This window comes from Momordica charantia, assembly GCF_013281855.1.
Source record: "Momordica charantia cultivar OHB3-1 chromosome 8 unlocalized genomic scaffold, Mcharantia_2.0 BLBB01000008.1, whole genome shotgun sequence".
Classification (NCBI taxonomy): domain Eukaryota; kingdom Viridiplantae; phylum Streptophyta; class Magnoliopsida; order Cucurbitales; family Cucurbitaceae; genus Momordica; species Momordica charantia.
In genome coordinates, this window is record NW_028275166.1 from 21957342 (window position 1) to 21980635 (window position 23294).

Sequence of the window (23294 nt, forward strand, 5' to 3'; positions counted from 1 at the left end):
GAACATATTTGTCCTGCAATGTCATTGTGGTGCCGCCATTTTTTTTAAACTTGGATTTTTTTTTCGAACTTGGATTTTCTTTTTTGAACTTGGACTGAACTTAAAGTTTTCTTTAAGTTACCTACGTACCCTTTTAAGGAAAGGGATCAAGTTGTAGCATAGTTTATTTGCAAATTTTTGTTTTTTTGGCCATTCACCTTTTAAACTCATGTGGGCTAGGAATATCATGCAGTTTAGGCTCTTGCGATAAGGAGCATTACATTCAAATGTCATGATTTTGATCATATCCTTCATTTATAGAATTGGTTGAAATGACAAGATTTTGCTTCACCTTCAAGCAACTTTCCGTACTTATGATAAGAGAGAATTTTCTCTTCGTACGTGAAGGGACAAGGCTATGAATCTTTTTGCCATCAAATTTTTTCGTCTCTAAGATCTTCATCTTTCCTTTATTTCGATCATTTGCCCCCACTTTAAGACAATCCAAAGTATATGTGTTGAAGCTTGATTTTTTCTTGATGTGGGAACACTTAACCTTTGGAAGACTGAAGGTCGAGTCAAAAACATTGATTTTCTTCTTTCATCACGACCATACTCATCCTTTGGAATACTGAAGCTTGAGTAGTTGAAGGCTTGATGTGATCAAATATAGAAGTCTTTTGTTTGATTTCCCTTAAGTTGTCGACTTACATTTATGTAATATGTATTTGCAGATTCTTCAACTTTTTGACCATGAAATGATTGTGAACATTTTTTACTGCATGTATTTGTTGTTACTGCAGTACGATTTGCTTGAGCTAATTCGTCAAGTTCTAGCTCGATTTTTCCTTCTTAAGCTAACTTTAGAATTAGTTCCTTCAAGACAAAACATTTCTCCACTGGATGGCTAACAACTCTATGGTATTTACAGTAGTTGGGATCAATTACTTTTCCCACCTCTTTTGGTCGTTTGCATTCAGGGAGTTCAATCAATTGCATTTTTAGTAGTGTTCTAACATGTCAGAGATGTCAGAATCAGGAAAAGGATAAACCTTTTCTTGTCTTTCCTTAAGAGTTAGACGATGCCTTTCATTTCTTGTCGGTTTTCAACCTTCTTCTCCTTTCTTTTTGAAGAAGATTTGAGATAGGTCGTGTTGATAACCATTGATTCTTTCGAGGTCATCTCGGCACTCTTGCTTCCTTTCTTCATATCAGGGACTAAAAGATCTTTATCTCCTTGATTAGCAATGCTTAGCTCCATGTCGTGGGCACGAGTTACTAATTCTTCAAATGTGCAAGGTTTTATTCCTTGAGGAATGTATAGAAGTCCCCAATGTATGCCTTGAATGCACAACTCGATAGCAGATATTTCAATCAGTCGATCTTTGTAGTCGAGACTCAAAGCTCTCCACCTATTGATGTAGTCAACAACAGGTTCATCTTTTCGTTGCTTGGTGTTGGTGAGTTCCATCATGCTTACAGTTCGCCTTGTGTTGTAGAAGCGATTTAAGAACTCTCTTTCCAACTTCTCCCAATCATTGATAGATTCAGGCTCCAGATCTGTGTACCAGTCAAAAGCATTGCCCTTTAGTGTTCTGACAAATTGTTTGACGAGTAGATCTCCTCGAGCGCTAGCATTTCACATGTCTCAACAAAATGTGCAATATGTTGCTTAGGATTGCCCTTTTCGTCGAATTGTTGAAACTTCGGAGGCTGATATCCAACTGGCACTCTCAAGTCATCAATCCTCTTGGTGTACGACTTGGAGTATGTTAGGGAGCTTTGAGAAGGTCCGCCATATTGAGCTTTGATCGAATTTGTGATCATATCTTGGAGCTGCAGGACAGACAATGAAGCAATTGAAACAGAGTGTTCTTGTTGTTCCTTTTGCATCATGTTCTTTCTTTTGTCATTCACTTTCGCAACATGATTTTTGCTTGACTCAACAACATTCACAACATCTTGAAGTTCAATGTGGCTGATAAGGGAAGCAATCTTATAGTCCATCTCTTCGACCATTTTTGTCAGCATGTTAAGTTTCTTCTCCATTTCCACCAACTTTTCTTCCATGGTGGATGAAGCTTCCTTGGATGTCATTACTTGGGTTTGAGAAAAAGAGATGAGATGTAGAGATGTCCCACTGGGCGTGCCAATTTGTTCGACGAGAAATTCAACGAAGAGAAAACTCGAATTTATGAACTTGTATTTGTATTTAATGAATGTAGTGTTACAATCTCTAATGTATTATCCTCTGATTAATTCTCTCAAATGTAAACTTTAATTCAAGGGCTCTGAGCTTGTTCTTGAATGGTTGGTGCCTTCAGCTTCTTACTTGACGAAGGATCTTTGAAGTCTTCGGCTTTGAGCTTGTTTGAAGACTTTGACTTGTTGATGAAGTTATTTGACTTGTAGTTTTATGAAGACTTTGTGAAGTCTTCGGCTTTGCGCTCGTGAAGTTCTTCGGTTTGCGCTCGTGAAGTTCTTCGGTTTTGCAGCTTGTAAAGTTCTTCAGCTTAGCAGCTTGTAAAGTGCTTCGCTTGTTGAATTTCTTCGACTTTGCGGCTTATGAAGTTCGTCAGCTTTGCAGCTTGTGAAGTTCTTGTTGGGTGTGTTGCCCTAAACTCGTAGTTTGTATTTATGTAGAAAGATATGTATATTCAATAAAATTTTATTCAATAAATTTGTTGTTGAATTCATAGCATTGCATTGTCCAAAATCCAATAAACTAAACATCCAAAGTTATTTTCATGTAACCGGAACAATATATATACTGGGTATATATTTGATATACTAGGTATATATTTGATATACCCCTGATATACGAGTGGATAATGTCCCGTCAATAACCTAAAGGGTCTATAGTATTTGGATAAGGCTGGGTAACTTATCCTGACAACACTATGGATACGGCTCACTTTGTAAATGTTATAGACTTGATCCAGGTCGTTCGTGTGGAGACATGCGAGTGGGGGTATCCTATACAATGAGTTTGTATAAGACCGGACTGCAAAATAGACAATCTTTAAATGTAACGCCTTTGACTAACAGATTGCTATTTCATAAAATGACCAAACAACTCATTCTCAATCCTGAGCGAGTTATGGACTCCTGCCCGTGAGGGCTCATTCTTTGATCTGTATGGGTAAGAGTGGCCCGAGTTGCCTACTCAATATTCCTACCATTTTAGGGACGAGACCGAGTGGGGAGCTGGAAACATAACTTCACAAGATGAAATTCACTCCTCCCCGAATTTAGGGGAGTAGATCAGTGTTCTCTTAAATGCCGACTTCGGGACTTGAACAAGGGGCCCCACCCTCTCATTGGCTCGATAGGGACTTCCGGTTATTGGTCGGACCATAACCGGGTTGTTCATTAAAGGAGCAATGGTATTTAAGGAGTAAGATATAACTCAGGGGTAAAATTGTAATTTGACCCAACTTGAGTTACGAGCACTCATGAAAGATTGACTTGTCATTAATGGCCGTATATCCGTGGACACGAAAACATTCTGCAGTGAGAAGAGTGCAACTGTCGGTCTTCAGTGGAGTGACCCGTAGTTAACGAATGTTGATTAACTCGGTCAATGAGTTTGACCGATTAATCTCGTATCGTTGGAGCTTCTGATCTGTAGGTCCATTAGGTCCCCTTGCTAGATCATAACGGGTAAAACGAGGATCAAGGTTTTTGAAGAATTTGAACTGTTCAAATTGCTCAAGGGAATATATGTATATTGATACATTATGATATATAGTTAATTCTAAATTAAAACTATATATTATGAGAGAAATTATTTGAATGAGTAAAATTAATATGAATAAGATTCATATTAAAACTATAGGTTAAAAATAATGTGCATAAGAGGTACATTACGACTATAGGTTATACAAGAGAGATGAATTTGAATAAGATTCAAAAATATGGGTTTAATTAAATATGTGATATTTAATTAAATTTTAAATAATTAATTGTTAATTATTTACTTAATTAATATTAGATTTAATTAATTAATTATTAATTAGATTACTAATTAATAATTAAATTTATTTTTATTTTTAATTAGTTAATTAATTATTAATTATTAAATTAATTATTAATTAAAAACTCCTCTGCAAAATTGCAGGGACGTGGGGAGTTACCCATGTCACATTTGGTTAAACTGTACACAATAATTCTGTACAGTTCTTTTTCCCCTACAAGATCAAACTCTCTCTCGATCAAGCTCTCTCTCTCAATTCTCTCTTACGTTCCAAATCGACGCTGCCACAAGCACGATCTCGGTACACAGAGAATAGCACGGAAGGTCTATTGGTGGTGTTCGGGAAATCATTGAAGAACAGTTCTTTAAATGTAAGTTTGCCCCTATATTTCATTTTTGCACACCTTTGATTTTGTTTCTCAAAATTGATGAACAAAGATCCGCTTCCGCTCCGGGATTCACATCGCATCAGTTCTTCGGCTTTGCAGCTTGTAAACTGCTTCAGTTTTACAGCTTGTTGAAGTTCTTTGGCCAATTTAATGAAGACTTTGTAGTTTGATGGAGTCTTCAAGTATTGTTGCTTGGGGAGAGAAAATTCAATGTTCTTGAAGTCTCGTACTCTTCAAGTCTTCAGTTCTTCGGCTTTTGTTGGCTTGGGATGCTTCGCTATAATTATAGACAACTCTGAACGCTCTGATAACTCTGAAATTCCAATGCTTCTGGATCTCTTCTCGAATCCTTCCTCCTTTCAAATGACGTTGATCCCCTCTATTTATAGAGTATTAGTGGGTCTTATATGGGTCATGGGCTTGAGCCCATTTTATTCATAGGTTTTGATCCAATTAGTTGATTTCATCGGACGGCCATGAGAGAGACCCGTGGCATAATTTGGTTCGTCGATTTAATATATTGAAAGAACAAAATACAGGGGAAAATAAAACTTGCTTTTGAAAACTTTCTTCAAAGAATCTCTAACGAACACCACCACAAAAGTCTTCCCTGCTATATCTTTGGTGAGAAACGGTTTGTAAGAACTTTTTTTTTTGGAAAGCAATGGAGAAACTTGGGAATTCGAGAGAAAATTCAATCTTTGCAGGAGAATCTAAGAGATGTATAACAATTATACATCTCTTTTAACCAGTGGTGGGAAAGTTACCCCCACCTCATCACTTGCCAGTCCCGACCAAATAATGAGGGAGTGGTAATATTAATTTAATTAATATTAAAATAATTTAAATAATTAATAAATACTTTAATTGATTATTAATTAAATAATTAACTAATTAACCAAATATCATATATTTGATTAAATTAATATATAAATCATATTCAAAAATGTATTTTTCTCCTATAACCTATAGTTTTAATATACATCTTATGCACATTAATTTTAACCTATAGTTTTAATATGAATCCAATTCATATTAATTACTACTTGAATCTTATTCAAATATTTCTCTTCTAATATATAGTATTAATTTTGGATATTTATTCAAAATTAATATATATATTTATATAATGTATCAATATACATTATACACATTCTATATTTTGAACATTTCAAATTCTTTCAAAATATGATTCTTGTTCTACCCATTGTGAGCTAGCAAGGGGACTTAATGGACCTACAGATCATAAGTTTCAATGATACAAGATTAATCGGGCAAACTCATTAACCGAGTTAATCAACATTCGTTAACTACAGGTCACTCCACTAAAGACTCGCAGCTGCACTATTCTCACTGTAGAATATTTTCGTGTCCACGGATATCGACCATTAACGGCAAGTCAATCCTTCACGAATGCTCGTAACTCAAGCTGAGTCAAATTACCATTTTACCCCTTAGTTACATCTTACTCCTTAAATACCACTACTCCTCTAATGAACAACCCGATTATAGTCTGACCAATAATCGGAAGTCTCTCTCTTGCCAATGAGAAGGTGGGGCCCCTTGTTCAAGTCCCGGAGTCAGCATTTAAGAGAACACTCATCTACTGGCCTAAAGTCGGAAAGGAGTGAATTCCATCTTGTGAAGTTATGTTCCTAGCTCTCCACTCGGTCTCATCCCAAAATGGTAAGAATGTTGAGTCAGCGACTCGGACCACTCTTACCCATACAGATCAAAGGACAAGCCCTCACGGACAGGAGTCTAGAACTCACTAAGGATTGAGAATGAGTTGTCTGGTCATCCTATGAAATAACAATCTGTTAGTCAACGGCTTTACATCTAAATATTGGCTATTTTGTGGTCCAGTCTTATACAAACTCATTATATAGGACACCCCCACTTGCATGTCTCCACACAAACGACTTGGATCGGGTCGCTTGTAACATTTACACTGTATCCATCGTGTTGTCATGATAAGGTATTCCAATCTTATCCATATGCTATAGACCTTTTAAGTTATTCCCGGGACATTATCCACTTGTATATCGAGGGTATATGAAATATATACCTAGTACATAGGGTATATCAAATATATACCCAGTATATATACTGTTCCGGTTACATGAAAATAATCTTGGATGTTTAGTTTATTGGATTTGGACAATAAATTCAACAACAATTTGATTAAATATGAAAACATAACTTTATTGAATATAAATCTGTTTTTACATAATTACAAACTACGAGATTAGACAACACACCCAACAATTTGTTTGAAGACAGGTGAAAGGATCGAGTTGGTGTTACGAGACGTCAAGTATATTCATAGGGAAGCTAGACGATGATGGCTACACCAGTGAGTTTGTTGGGGGATGTTAGAAGCTCAAGAGGGAATCCGGGTAGTGGCGACAGGCCACAAGAGATCTTTTGTTTATGTGTCAGAGTTTTAGGTTGTCAGGGGATCTGAGAGACAGAGGATGCATAGGGCTGTAGATGGTTCAGGGCGAGACTTGAAAGAATCAGCAACATTGACAACTAGGACAGATCAGAAGATTATGCCATCAGTTCATGTACAACAGCTGGGAAGTAGTAGAGGAAAGGGTAAGGGGAACAACTCAGCAAGGTGTTCAACAGGTTGTCGGTTTCGTGCCCCAGTTATTAGACGGATGAGCGAGCTGATGAAATCGCATAGGCGAGAGAGTGCATTGCGAGATAAGATTACAGTTTGTACTGAAGTCAAGGGTGATGTCTCTAGAAGGGCAACAGACTTGGGTGGGAGTGCCAAGTCATCAAGGGAATCTTCCTTTAGAGGTCGGTTGGTTCGATCGAGTGGGAAAATGTGGTTGTATCTCTAGCGTCTGAGAGACAAGACCATGTAGGAATGCTCAATCTCGGGATAATCATAGACAGAGCTTGGGTAGGGCCGAGCAGTGTGGATCAATTAGTTGATAGAGCAGTCAGAACTATGCCTTGACAGAGAGTGTCAAGATGATATGATACTGTTGATGCGTGGGAGATTGGTGGGATTGGTGGAGCTAAAACGACGTTGGAACGAGTTAGGGATGAGTCGAGATCAAGCCGGGACGCGTCAAGATTGAAGCGAGGATGAAAACAGGGGAAAGTGGATACTGCAAGCTAGAATGGGCGAGAGTGCAATGCCACGGCGCTGCAGCGCAACGACGTTGTCCTTAGAGTTTACTTATCTAATTTTTTTCCTAAATTTTTACCAGTTTAGTAATTATTATATTGAGTTTATTATTAGCCAACTTTAACATTAAACAATGAGAAGGGTAATAATTGAAAAATATTAAAATTTGAGAGACTAAATCAAAACTTTTTATAATAATAAACACTAAACTGAAATACATTAGGGATTGAAACATATATTTAGGTTTTCTGAGATCATTTAAATCATTAACATAATTCATGACAGCTATATAACTGTCACGGATTAAGGCATCAAGGAAACGAACATGACAATTTTGAACATTTTTCATTAATGCATTTACAACTAGGATTATAATTTGTCACAAATAGATCTTCCATCACAATTTGATGACATTTTATAACTGTCACTGGTAGTAGAAATTGCTACCGCAAGTGTACGGGTCAAGCTTTAATAAAGTGGTAAGTCAAATACCGATATCGTCCACTGGATTGGGTTTCTAGATCACTCAAGTACCATAGATACAATCGCTCAATTTTATTTAGAGAATCAAAATCAAATCGGAGAATATAATCAAAGGAAATAAACAAGCAATAACAAAGATAAAAACAATTGGGAGAAAGGTCCTAGGGAATTGATTTCACCTATTGAATCTATGAACCAACTACTTAATTAATCAAGATTGAACGAATTATTAATTCTATAGGCCAAGAACTCTCAAATCTCAACTGTCTCTCCCAAGCACAAGCTAATTCTCCTTACCAATTATGAAACCAATATCCCTATCTAGTTTCTATAAAAAGTAAAGGCTTTATTGAACAAGTCTTTTAACGACCTCTAAAGGACTTCTGAATCTCCCGATCTTAAAACCCCTTTTGTTATGCATCCCAGTTCTAACTCTAAACCACCTCTACCGAGCGTAAGATTTCAAGTCTTAAATCAATCAATCTATGGCCAGTAGATTCAAGGCTTTAAGCATAGAGAAGCATAAATAGAACATTCATAAACATTCAACCAAAAAAACTAAAAAATCAATGCATAAAGTTCAATTGCTACATTAATCCCCAAGATGAGAGGTTTAGCTTCTCATATTCAATGGAAAACAATAAAATCACAATGAGAAGTCTATAACAGAACTAGAAAAATCAAGGGAAAGGAGAAGAAACTATGTTTGGCGTGTCAATCGTCCGTCCTCGAAGCGACCTCCATGATCCCGAGCCTTGAAAACCACTTTTCTAAGCTCTCCAATGGTCTCCTTGCCCTCCAAATTGGCCAAAAAGGCAAACTGCCAAAAAACCTCTCCCAAACTCCCCCCTTTCGGCGGCTGCACAACCCTATTTTTGTAAAAAGTTGTCGCGGCAGCGTCGTGGCGCTATATACAGGGTCATGGTGCTACACTATTCACAAACGCAAAATTTAAACTTCGGAGCGTCGCGACGCTCTAGGCTAGCGCCGTGGCGCTATCTCATCGGGTTTTTAGCTCCAAATCTTGTTGTTATTCCATCTTGGTCACTTTAATTCCAATTTTTCTCTCATTTTGATCCAAATATGTCTCGTTTCCTCCCGATGCTTTATTCCTACAAAATATATCTTATGTGCTTAAATTTGTCATAAAGAAACGAAAACTAACAAATAATTGCAATATAAATCTCATGAAATGTAGCTCACAAGGTGTGCGATCATCACTAAAACAATGATAAAATTAATTTTGTTATTTTAATTTGATTACCTTGAAAATAAAATAGATTCTTTAACTCTTTTAAACTCACTATATTAAAAATAAAACAATACATATTTAGATTATTTTAATTAACGAAATTCAAAATGAATATCATACATCTATATAGGGGTGCAAGAGAAAACCGGCAAACCGATTAAACCGATAAAAACCGACCGAAACGACAGACGGTTCGGTTCTAGAACGGTTTGGTTATAGATATCGGTTCAACAACAATATAAACCGAATATAATCAGTCGGAGTCGGTTTTTGCTTACTTAAACCGCATAAAATCCGACCCGACCGATTATCCTAAATAATTAAAAAAAAACATTCATTATTCTTTACCATTATTTATAATCGGTTCAGCTTCGTTTTTCACTTCAAAACAGAGCCGAACCGAATCTTTTACACCCCTACATCTATATTTGTCATTTTGATTGTGTTTAATTTAAAGATTATACATTTTTAAATATAGATTTTATCTTAATAGGTTAAAAATACAATACAATTTATTTTGTGCTTAAATCGCTTGAAATTAAGTATCTTTATTTGTATAAATTCAAAATAAGTTATTATTTCTACTTTATGGTCACTCATTTAAAATTATATATTATTACAAACTATAATTATTTAAGATAATAGTAATTAAAATAATAGTAATAATTCAGTAAAAAAAGTAAGCTAAATACTTAATTAATTTGATTTTATAAATGGTTTAAATTTAATTATTTAAGCTTCGCATTTTAATTTTTTTTATAACACGACATAACTATATATATATATATAAACTATGTAAACATAAAATTAAATTATAATTAATTTAGTTTCTAAAAATTGAAAATTATATATATCTATGAATTAAAAATATATATATTTGCATTACAATTTATGAAACTTCAATATTTATAATTGTGAATATGGAGATAGGTAAAACCGAAACAATTAAATTGTTGAAAAAAAGTTGAATAATTGAAAATTAGGGAAAAAAATATGAAAGTAAGAAAGGATAGTGTGTGTGTATACATATACATATACATATAGCGAGAAATGGTAGAACACACCAATATTAAAAAGAAAAAGAAAAAATGAAAACAAAAAATTGATATGGCTGCATTGTATGGAGAGAGATAAGAGAAAATATATATTATTTGATGTGGGATCCACTTGAATAAAGATAAATAGATAAAATAAAATAAAATGAGGAGTTGAATAGTAAATAGGGGGAATTGAATAGGAGATTTATTGTTAAAGTATAGAGTTTTTAAACCCTTCGCTTGAACAAGGAGTGGAGTTTTTTACTCGATTCCACTCCTTGCAACTCCTTTGCTTGAACGGCCCTCCAAGAGTTTGCAAGCCTTCACCTAAAATTTCATAAAGGAAAATTCAACATCACAACTCCACTTTGAACATTTTATCAAAGCTATTTAAGAATTTTGTTGGGCTTTAGGTCAATTAAGAATGACCCACTAATACTTGGAGAAACCACTTGTATATTAGAATGACCCACTAACTTAATCAACCTACCTAAATGATTCTAAATTCATTAAAGTTTCACCACAACTTACGGTAGAAGCATAGAAAAATGATTGGTCTCTAAAAGTAAGTTACTAAATAAAGCCAACCAAAAAAGAAATTCTATTTAAGTCAGCAGCTAACAGTTCTAGCTAGGTAATAAGAAAGAACTTTTCATTTATAAGACAATTTATGAAAGAATTGATTTTGAATCATACTAGAAATTCTGTTGTGCTTTCTATTTCCCCTATTTTTTTTCTTTTACTAAATCTCTAAGTTAAGGACTGTTGAACAATTTATATCACTTGTGCAAGTATACACAACCGTTGTAGCAAGTAATAAAAAGATTCGTATCCACGAGGATTGATGACTAAACACTTCATGATTACTTGAGAAAACAAAATAAACTTAACAAATATATGAGTGAATAGTAAAGGCAGAGGAATTTAAACAAAATAATGCGCAAAGGTTTGCCCAGTAAAAACAAGGCAGAACTACGCAAAGCCAAATTGAGTAAAGAAAAGTGTGTAAATAAGAGGCCAACTACTAATATTTAAAAGGGTAAGGGGGAAAAGTGTATGCGACTTTTTCTGGGTTAACGTAGAAGCAAAGTTTACAGTCCAAGAATAGGTTCACAACATCAGCAGACCAGGACTCAGAATCTGGATTTGGCACCTCTTTGCATCGGCCTTAACTTTGGAGTTCTTACGATTGAGTTACCAAAAATGAAGGTACCACCTTGTTAGTATAGGTAGTGACTATTATTTCTTTTAAGCGCCTTTCTTGACCATTTTTCCATGATCTCAGGATTCCTCTCATTCGGATGTAGTATCGGCTCATTTATGTACCACTCCTCTCTAGTCTAGCGTTACAAGTAATGAGTTCAATACTGAATAAGAACTAGAGGAAAGAGGAAGGGGCTGAGGAATATCAGCTCCAAAATGTGGTCTCTGTCTTCCAAAGCTTCTCCAAGTCTCCTTCCTCCTTGTCTTCTTCGAAATGGTTGAGAGCTTTTTCTTGAAGTGAGAGTGAAGTAATGGGTTGGAGAATGTGTGGAGGCTACCTTAAATGTTAGTATATATCCCCCCATCAATTTTAGGGCAGTAAAATAGATAAATTGGGCCACAGCTCTAACTTTTAGGTGCATTCTCCAAGTTACTGTCGTAACTCCCCAGGTTAAGCTCTTTCACTTTCAGCTTTTATCGTTTTCTGCTCTCTCCTGATTCCGATGCTGCAGCATCAATAATGTTACGTCAAAATATTCAAAATTAGGCCATTCATCTTAACTTTCAACATTAGTTACTAAGGCAAGGGTGTTAGTGAATTCAAAGCATTAATTGCACAAAATCAGTGTAGAGCAAGTGTCTGTGTGGCTATCCTTATCTAGTTTATATGAAATTTTTGCACAAATAATATCAAGGGCATAACATTTTTTTCTTTCAATTAAATCTTACCACATGAGCACCCACATTTTGAATAGTTCTACCAACACAGATAAATAATTCTTATACTCTACATAAAACCAAGTGAGTAAATGTTAGGGCTGAATTCACCTTCTCATAAAGTGTGAGTGAAAAGTCCGAAGTAGATAAGGCGGATTTTGGATCAAATATCACCGTTCAAAAATGCTTAATAACTAGAATGAATATGACTCATTCCATAAGAATGAAAAATCATTTGCATAAACTCTATATTTAATCATTAAGCATTCAACACTAACAACCAACTTCAAATACACTACATTAATCATTTAAGGCTTTCAGGTTAGATAAAAAAAATTGAACACTATCCTTGCCAGCCAGCCCTGCAAATCGATAGAGATAAATGAAGATCGGGTTGCGAAAGGTTGAGAGTGGACCACGACAAGGAACAGCACCGGAAGATCACGGAAGATCGTGGGGGTGGGGGACACAACTCTGTTGGGTAAATATACGCTGAAGACAATTATTCGCTCTGCACAAGTTGCTAGCAGACTACAACGATCGTCTCAGCAGGATACAACGACTAACTCCGGTAGAACTGCAACCTCGAACTACTCGGATCTGGTAGAACTCTTAGATACTTACTCTCAACATAAACAAGAAGAACAACTCAAAAGAAGAGAGAATTCTTGTGGGAGGAGGAGAATACCTAATTGTGGTATGCTTGGATATGTCAAAATGAAGAAAATCACAACTATATATAGTTATTTAAACATGAAACTCCTCACACAAGAATTAAGTTCAACTTTAACAACATGAAGAAAAACTTCTCATTTGAAGTATAACTTCAAGTTTAACAACATGTAACTTTAACAAAATAAAGTTACATAACACAAAATTGAAACAAAAACAACTTCATGAAATAATTAATGAAATTGTTACAAATGTAAAATAAGTTTCAAATTCTTAATATACAAATTTAATATCCGGATGTTAAATTTGTATACTCAACGATTTTCTCAATATCTTCAAGTTTCACTTTCTTTCACTATTAAAAATCCAATAAACTCATCCTATAGAATTTGAAGACTAGAAAATTAAAATCTTTGTTTAACTTTAAATTGAAATATGTCAGAATAATTTTGTCACTACAAATCTTCTCGAGTGGAGCCGGGCATCTTTGAGAATGGGTACAAAATACAAAAACAAAAACTCACGCTTGTAGACTCTTGTGTAAAGAAAAACATGACAAAAGCAGTTTTTTAACCATAAAAGAAACTCTAACAAATAGCCATTAGAACCCGATTTCAATCTAACGGGAGAGAGACCTTTCAATTTCATCTCTAAACTATATGGATTCAGTACCTTTCAAAAAAAAAAAAAACTATTGACTGAGAAAAGTACCTCAAAATTGGAATGGAGGAGGTTAGGGTTGGACAAGGCCTGGCCAACAAGGTTGGCTGGGTGACGATGTTGGTGCTCCTTCGAAAGAGAAGGAGAGGAAGAGAGTTGGGAAAATGGACAAAATAAGCATTCTATATAAGGGCCTTTTAAGTTTTTTAATCATCCTTTTCAAAACACAAGTTTTATAGGCATTTGCTGACATCACCTTCACACCAAATGACCCTCACTATCCCTCCACTAATATTTTAGACTTCCCTCCTGATTTTCTCTCTCTACCTCCATCTCCCTCTTTTTCCAGATTTTTTCATTATTCTCTTTTCCTCTTCAACAAAGTTTTTTTTCTCATTCTCTCTAAAATTTTCTTGGAGTTTCTCTTTTCCTTCTTCCATATTTCTGTATTTTTTCTAATTACTATTATTCTCTTTCTTCTTTACTGACCACAAAAAGCAATTTACTTTTTAAAAAAACTCCTAAATCTTTGAGCTTTTTTTTTTAAACCAACAGCCTACATGGTTCCCGTGACTTCGTTGACGACGGCTGCATCAAAGCCGACGAAGGAAGTCATTCGCTGAAGAAAGAAGCTCAGTGGAAGAGGAATGGGGGAGGAGATAAAGAGAGAGAGCGAGGGTGAGCGAGGGTGAGCGAGGGCGAGGGTGAGCGAGGGTGAGCGAGATCGAGGGTGAGCGAGAGAGAGAGATCGAGGGTGAGCGAGAGAGCGAGATCGAGGGAATCTAAAAATAATATTTTTAATGAGATTTTTTTTTTTACAGTATCTAAAAATTAATTTTGAATTAATGTTTATCAAATCAAATTAATTTTGAGAAAAACGGAATCTCAATATTAATTCAAATTGTTTCCCGAAATCTCTCATCAATCTCCTTGAATCTCTCAAGAGTAATTTCGCACGAATATTCTTAGAATAGTCGAGAGTAAAGTATGAAAAACAATATAATCAAACGGTTTTTAAATAGAGTCAAGAGATGTATTCCTTTCCTGATTATTTTAGTCAATAGTCGGCAAAGTCTCGACTATTATTCTATAGTCGGGAAAAAGATGTTTGTCCAGCGTCGGGAATAAAAGTGTTGAAAAAACTCATGATTCTTATAGTGTCGGCAATCGATTATGTGAATTTGCATCATCTAGGTAACCAATCTTGAACGACGGAAGATGAAAGATGACGGCGAAAGCAAAAGAGCACGAGAAAGATTATAAACTTTAGGTTTTTTAGAAAGATATCGAAAACAGGGGAGGAAGAAAGCATCTCGCAAAATGGCATGTTTGATTTAATTTATTTTAATTTGCTTTGCATAGAATGAAAAAATGATTACTGTATTAATATTATACTTAAAAGTTTTAAAAATTCATCCTAGTTTGTTGGTATTTGATGTGTTCATAAGTTTGACCGGTCTTGAGTTCAATTCACTTCTGTGACTAAATATGTTTTCATTTACATATTTCAATTTTTTAGATATATCTACTAAGTATTTTCTTTATTTTATTGAGATAAATTATGACTTGTTTCTATATTCTTTCAAAAAGTTCCAACTAATATTCTTGAAAATTTGGGCAAGAATCTAATGAAAAAAATCAAATTTCTAAAAAAAAATCAACATTATTCTTTTGTGACAATTAAAAAGTGTCATAAATGATGGTTTGAAAACAATTATGACCTTTGATGACAATTAAAAATTATGACCTTTTAGTGACAATTAAAAATTATGATCTTTTCATCATAGTTAAAAAATGTTATAAATAATTTGAAAATGTTTAAAAACAATTATGGCATTTAGTGACAGTTATAAAATGTCATAAAACCTGTAAAAATTTGTAAATCTATGTTTTTCCCACAAAAATCGCATCTCCACCATTTTGTGACAATTTTTTACTGTCATTGAATAGAAAAAAATATTCAGTTTTCATGACAAATTTTAACAGCTATAATATTTTTAAAAATCCGAGAAGTAACGTTTTTCCCGCCAAGAATGCACCCCACAATTTGTGACATTTTTTTCTTCCGAATTTTTTTACTATTCACAATTTTCATAGAAAAGCAAACTAAGGACTAGCCAAAATGATTCAAATCAATTGGTTTGGTTCAATTATATAAGAGAAATGAAGGTTGGATAATATACTCTTTGAGTCTACAATATTTGAGTTTTGGTTCTTTTTTGGTTCCTGAATTTTCAAAAGAGACACTTCAGCGACTTAGGCAATAGCATTTAGAAAATGATTGTCAATCGCTTTTGAACTCATTTGACTCTATACTCGCTGTTAATGATTGTTTTTTTCTTCTTCAACTTCGTCTCAAGTGACTTTATGTAGTTTATTACTTCATCTATTTAATCAAACACATTTAGTGGCACCACCTACATGAAAATACTATATATATGCAACAAAAACAATTCAACGTTTAATTAGTTAAGACATATATATCAATCCAAATATCAAAGATTCGAATCCCTACTCATACATGTTTGAACTCGAAAGGAAAAAAAAAATCAACTTTCAAATTTGTGAAAAAGAGAAGAAAAGGGATTTAATTCTATCTACATTTCCAATTATTTTTATTTTTAACCCATTTGTTTTTATTATTTTTTTTAGAAATATTTTTATCTCATTTGTTTCCATACTAAAATTTCTTAAAATGGTAACTTTTGAGAAAATAAAAAAACCAAATTAAAAATTTGTAGTTTAACCAAAGTTTTAAATGTCGATGTCGATGGAAATGTTGAGGTCTCAATTTCAGGAAATATCGATGGAAATATCGATAAAATGTAGATGCCGATGGATATTTATCTAAAAGTTAGAAAAATTCAAAAATCGTAAAAAATATTTAAATGAAGAAATAAACATTTTCACATTTTTAAATTAGTTAAAAATAATTAATATTAATATTATATATATATATATATATATATATATATATATATATATTAGTGACATATTTTGGTGATATTTTCATATTTTATTGATTTTCTTCTACTATGACGAAAAAAATATCGACATCATCCATAAAAATATGAATATGTGATGGAAATGTCTGAGACGGATATTTAGAACATAAAGTTTAACTTAGCCCTTTAAAGGCCACTATCAAACAAATTATTCTATCTTGATCTTCGCCAACAAAACGCCTCTGGACACAGAGACGATGGCTTCCTCATCTCTTCCCTTTCTTCTCCATGCGTTTGCTCCAATTTCGTCCGCTAATCTCCACAACAATGTCCGATTTACTTTCAATCACAAACCTGCAAATTCTTTCACTTCTCGCTCTGTTTCGTCTTCTTCATTGTGCTCGCCAGTTCTTCACAAATCCATCGCGTTCGCTGCGTCGATCTCCCTTCTTCTTTGGCCGAGTCCAGGTTTCTGTATCGCATTGCATATTCTTTTCCTCTTCTGTTTTGATTTCGTAAGCAGTATTCATGTTTGTTTGGTGAAATTTGATATTTGTGTGGTTGTTCCTCATCTTATCCACAATTTCTTACGGAATCGATTCTTTGCCTCCTGATAACTCTTGATATTCGGTCAAATTTTCCGTCGAATGAATCAATACTCGCGATTTCGAATCTGAGAACTGATTATTTATTTAGCGGATTACATGCAGCCAATGCCGGATTTCTGTCAGGATTTTCGGGAATCGAATCAGTTCCTGGTCCCCAATTGCCCCAAATTGACTTTCTCAATCGCTTCAATGGTTCGATTATCTTCACATTCACTTGAAGAAAAGAAAACATTTCAATCATTCAGTATCGGTAACCTAATTTGAGACTAATTTGCAGAAGAAAATCAGAAAAAATATGCCGAATCTGATGCCAGATTCAAATCATCTCCCCTGCTGAAGGAACTTCTGGAGCGATCGAAGTTGAACAAGGAAAAGTAAAATTAAGATTTCACTTCCTCTTTTTTCAGGTTCCATCACCAATTTCCTCGATGAATGAATGGTTTAAAACTACAGGAACCGTCAGAAAATTGCTGACAAATATTGCATCCGCGGTGCCGAATGGGGAGTAGGAGATTGTTCGGCGGAGGGGATGTCACCGGAGGAGAGGGATAATTTCATCTCCACGTTGAAGCAAAAGGCTGGAGTGGATTAATGGCGCAGTTGTAGCTGAAAATTTGCCTAATCTGCCTTCCAAAGTCTGCCATTGGAGCTCTGATGGAGCTTCAATGGAGCATTGGCATTCACAGCAAGAATTTTAACACAGAGTGATGCAACTTAAAGGGAATATGAGGTATTGTTTCCCATCTCTGGTATAAAATTATGTTATCTTTGTGACAGAGATTACATTGTAGACTCAACAATTAAGCTTAGACTCCATTGTAGAACTTTGTAGAAAGTTTTTAGGATCATGTATTAGTTGGGTTTGGTTAAATTTGTTTGTGTTGGTCATTTTATCCATTATGGACTCATTAAATGGTGCTGAGCATTGAGCAACTGTTCTTAAATTGATGTGTAAAAATAGGTAAGCAAATCTTTCAACTTTTGGTTCGGAGGTTGAGAAGTTAATATATGCTTTTTTTTTTTTTTTTCAAATCATTCAAGGTTCCATTATCATAAATTAACGAAATGGTTGAAATTAAATAAGTTAAATTGAAAGGAAAGAAATTTTGAATATTGTAAACTTTTGGATGTTGTAAAAGTGATTGTTCCTAAATTTCCCAAGATTTTAGGTTTAATTACTCTTTTGTCCCTCTATTTTAATTTTGGTACATTTTGGTCCTATACTTATTTTATTTAGTCTTGTATAACCTTTTAATACAAATTTATGACTATATTTTCAATTATTTGGTAAATATGTCGTGATCGAAAAATTGTTGAGATCAAAATGAAAATTATAGATAAAAATATTATTTAAACTTAGATTTTATTATGATGTATTTTACATATTTATCCATCAAATATCACTATTCATAAATATTAGCCTCATAATTAAAAATTTTGGATAACCCAATCTGTTTTATAATAATTTGAACAAAATTTAAACACTTCACACCACTCGATTTTAAAATTTATACAGCAAATCAATAATAAAAAATTTAAGGATTATAGATTTTGACTTTAGGACCCATTTGAATTGTTTTTACGGGATTAAAAGTATTTCTTTTTCATTACATTGATATATGTTACGGGGATTCGAACCCATATCTTTTAATTAGTATTTTTTCGCAATTCATATTTTTTCTATTTTTTTTAATTAGTATTCTTTTAGTGTCCGTGTTCAATCTTAATTCATGATTTCCCATCATTTTTCCTATATAGTTTTTTTTCGTGAGTTTTATAAAAGAAAATAAAATCATCAATTTTATTTTTGAAGAAGAAAAAGAAATCATAGATTAGGTCAATTTAAAAAAAAAAGTGAAAAATTAAGAGAAATTGTAAATTTCCTATGTAAAATTTTTTTTAAATCAAATATGTCAGATATATATATATATAAGTTGGTGGGACCTTTATGATTTAATTGCTGCTGACAATTCAAATGCTTATTTTTTTTTTCATTTATACATTGTCAGTTGTTAGATGGGTAATAATTTTTTTATAAATTCTTCTACTGATATATTTTTTCCCTCTTTAAATCATCATTTTTTATATTCAACTCTTCTTATTTTATATAAGTTTTAATTTTAATTTTGCATAATATAAAAAAATTATCAATTTTAATTGTCCAAGGTACATTTTATCTTTACATTTTATATATTATTCCGATCAAGAGGGTGGTGAGTCTGAAGCCCCTGCTCTCACTTATAAAACTAATTGAAATAGTATGTATGCTTAATCATTATAGCTAAATCACAACAATTTAGTATTTGGGGTTAGGAAGGTTAAGTTGTAGAAGAAATCAGAATAATTATTAATTTTGAAATGCTGAGCCAAATTGCTGTTTTTACTGGCGCAGTTGGCTGCTTTATTTGCAGTATACAAAGTGACATTTCCAAAGTAATTTGTAGAGGCCTTGTTCAAGTTTCCCTTGAAGAGCTACTGCCTTGGACTTCTTCTCCTTGACCAGACAAAACATACCCAATATTAGTAATGGGCAATTTGTTCAAGGTTGGAAGTTACATGGTTAGTGGTAGAAAACCTAGGGTTCTGATACCATGTGAATGCTGGAATTTGAACGTAGGACCTCTCACTCTAATATCATATTAAGGATGAAGAAATCACCACACAACCCAAAAGCTTAAGTGGATGGGTTGGTTAAATTTAATTCATTTATGGATATATCTAACAAGTAGCACTGTTAGGCGTGTTCAAAAAACCCGATGAACCCAATCCAAACCGTAAGGGTTGGGTTGAGTTGGGTTAGATAAAGTTTCCGTTCGGGTTGGGTTGACATTTTTCCAAACCAAGCAGTTCTGGTAGAGCTACGGATTCACTGTTAAAAAAAATCAAGAAACCAATTGACAATGAGAGGAGTAGCTCATGTCTATTATAAACCATTGTTAGGTTCCTTCTTTTATCAATGTGGGATCCTTAACAATCCTTTCATTTTAGTTATCTTTTCACCGTCTTTTCAAACACTCAAATCTCACGCCTCCTCTCCTCTTCCCTCTCAATCTCGTTTTCTCCTCCCTTATCTTTCTCTCATCATCTCGTTTTCTCCTTCCTTCGCTCATCATTTTCAACTCTCTTCAGGAGCATCTCGTTGCCATCTCTGCAGGTTCGCTGCTCATCGCCACCGCGAAGCAAGGTTGTTCATCATCAGTAACAACTACTGGTCTGCCACTCGGCGCCAATGTAGCATTAATCTCATCGCTCGTCTCGTCGTGAAGCAGATCTCATCGCGTCGTCCTGTCGGAAGCATATTCTCCATCTTCGTGCTGTCTTTCTCCTCCATGCGTCTTCTCCATCTCCTCATCTTTTTCATCTTCACATGACTCTCAATCTCTCGGGATTTCATCTCTTTATCTCTCTCAGTGCTTTTTCTTTCAGAGTTCTCCTATTCATTTCTTTCAATCCAGATTAAAAAAAGGGGGGGGGGGGGGGGGGGGGGAATCCAGTTACCCAACCTGAAAAAATTGGGTTGGGTTGGGTTGACCATAATATTCGGTTCTGTCGAAAAACCCTCTGATCCGATCCAACCCAACCCGTGAACACCTCCTAATAATACTGCCACTTCTTAGTGGTTGAAGATAATGTTGTTGTTGTTCAAAGAGTTGAAAGTGGATTTCACTCCAAACCATGTGTTGATTATCGATGATTATATACACAATTGGTGTATACTCCTTGTTGATCAAGCCAGCAATTACATATAAGAGTTGAAAGATGGCATGTCCATAGGATATCCAACCAAATTTAGTAGAGGACAATTCGGGTGCATTATCCGAACGGAAACACTTAATAACTTTTCCAAATTATGTTTCAACTAGCTTAAAAAAACGAGGAACAATCACCAAAGCATCAGATTTCTGTTTCATTAAAAATGTCCACGTGTAGCAAGAAAAATCATCCACAATCGTCAAAAAGTACTTGCAACCAGCATGACTTAAGGAAGAGAAAGGACCCCAAACATCACAATGTATTAGATCGAAAGAATAGACTGAAATATTATTGTGAGACTCAAAGGAAAATCATTTCTGTTTGGCCAAAGGACACATTTCACAAGGAAAATCATAATCATGCTTAGGAATTGAATCAATATGTAAGACATTTTTTAAAGCAAAAAGATGCTTGGGTGAAGGATGACCAAGTCTATTGTGCCAAGTATGATAAGTAGAATTACAAACAACTGTAGTAGGAGCAGCAGACAGCTCAACAGAAAGGAGATAAAGACCATGCCAAGATTCAGCTTTGCCAATCATCTTCGAAAAGGACTTGTCCTGAAGAACACAACAATTATCAGCAAATAGAACAGAAATAGAGGAATCAGCTGTCAAGGCACTAACAGAAAGCAGATTGTATCTGAACAATGGTACAAACAGCACATTGGTGAGCAAGAAATCAGAATTTAATCGAATATCCCCAATAAAATCAACTGTAATACTAGACTGATTTGGTAGAGAGAGTCTAACACCAGAAGCCGATGTAAGTGTAGTAAACAATTATCGATTAAAACATATGTGAGCCGAGGCACCCGAATCAACAACCCAACGAGTGCGTAAAAAAGACGCTAATGAAGAATCAAAACAAATACCTGCAACATGAGATTGAACAGAATCTGCCGTGGGACCAGAATTAACCTTGGTCAAATGAGATTGAAGAAGGAATAATAGCCCTTGACACTGATCAACACTAAGAGACGTCAACGAATCAGGAAGATTCGAAGAGGTAGAAGAATCAATCGGCTTCGAGGAATCAGTAGCAGACTTATTTTGAGAAGAATTGTTGCGAGAGCCCGAAGTGCGGTATCCAGGGGGATACCCGTGCAACTTGTAACACCTATCAACAGTGTGGCCAGTGAGACCGCAATGTGTGCAAAAAGGCTTGTCTTTCTTCTTGGAATGTGAAGAAGAATTAGAAACCGACTTATAAAAACAAGAGGAGGAAGAATTCCGAGCCATGAGAGCAGTAGGCAAAGTTTGCGGAGATGTAGAAGTGAGGATGGCACGCTGTTGAGCCTATTGAGAAACCAAGGAGAAGGCTCGATTGATAGTTGGTTCAGGTTCCATAAGGAGTAATTGTGCCCGCAATTGACTGAAAGATTCATTCAGCCCCATAAGAAAACACATAACGTGTTTTTGTTGCTGAAAAGCAATAATCTCCTTCACACCACCACACGAACATCGACCACAAGTGCAAGAGGGGCGATAAGAGTTGAGTTCTGTCCATAGTGTTTTTAAACGAGTGAAATGAGCACTTACAGAAAGTTGATCTTGCACCAAATTGGATAGATCTCGGCATAATTGAAAGATGCGAGGGCGGTTCTGTTTCTGAAAACGCTCTTTCAAATCGAGCCAAATTTCACGGGCCGAATCAGAAAATAAAACGCTTGCAGAGATTTCTTTTGACAGAGAGTTCAAGATCCAAGAAATTACAACGTTGTTGCAGATGATCCAAGAGTGAAGAAGATCTCCAGTAGGCCGAACGATAGATCCGTCAACAAAACCAACTTTGTTCTTCATCGTGAGAGCAATCAACATCGATCTACTCCATGATGTATAATTCTCATATGTCAAAGGATCAGATACAAGAACAAGGCTTGTATTATCAGAGTGATGCAAGAAATAAGGGTTGGTATATTGCTCGATTGCAATCGGAGCGATAACAGTAGGCGTGGATGCAGTCGGATTGATGAAATCGTCCGCCATTGATGTAAACGAAGCAGAAGGCGAGGAAAGGAAAAGGAAAAGGAACCGCCAATCGTGGAGGGGAAGTTACCAAAATACTCTCTGAAAAACCCACGTGTGCTCTGATACCATATTGAGGCTAGAGAGTAAATTAATCTTGCATAATATTATTAGAAGAAGAAGGCCATATATATAGTCCCAGAAAACGTTACAACTAAAATCTGTTATATCACCAACTAATCAGGCCCAACTAATACATCATTTACAAAGATAAAGAACTCTAATAGTATGGGCTTGTTTTTGTGGTCGAACTAAAATCAAACTGCAAAAATGATGAAGAAAATGCCAAAAGCATCACTATTGAAAATCGCGTCTACCTAATCTAGTTAACCACACGCCTACGCTAGATGTGCTGGAGCATGAGTTAAAGTTCGTTTGCGGCTCTGGCGCTTTTTTTTCTCTCTCTCTCTCTCCTCTCTCTACCTTATTCGTATTAAAATTTTTG

General features: G+C 34.9%; 1 protein-coding gene and 2 pseudogenes across 2 annotated transcripts; 1 reads left to right on the forward strand and 2 right to left on the reverse strand.

Moving 5' to 3' along the window:
- Positions 1-1054: 1054 nt before the first annotated feature.
- On the reverse strand, positions 1055-2076 carry LOC148209785 (uncharacterized; annotated as a pseudogene).
- Positions 2077-16657: 14581 nt separating this feature from the next.
- LOC111018499 (uncharacterized) lies at positions 16658-18047 on the forward strand. The gene is given in 5 exon segments (XM_022294607.2): positions 16658-16929; positions 17172-17261; positions 17347-17443; positions 17523-17620; positions 17623-18047. Coding segments are annotated over 5 exon segments (549 nt in total). The 5' UTR covers positions 16658-16718; the 3' UTR covers positions 17676-18047.
- A 1345-nt stretch (positions 18048-19392) lies between these two features.
- Positions 19393-23036, reverse strand: LOC111018505 (uncharacterized; annotated as a pseudogene). Its single transcript, XR_015792974.1, has 2 exons — positions 21697-23036; positions 19393-21382 (listed from the first exon to the last, which is right to left on the reverse strand). The product of XR_015792974.1 is annotated as an uncharacterized LOC111018505 (transcript).
- Between the last annotated feature and the right edge of the window lie 258 nt (positions 23037-23294).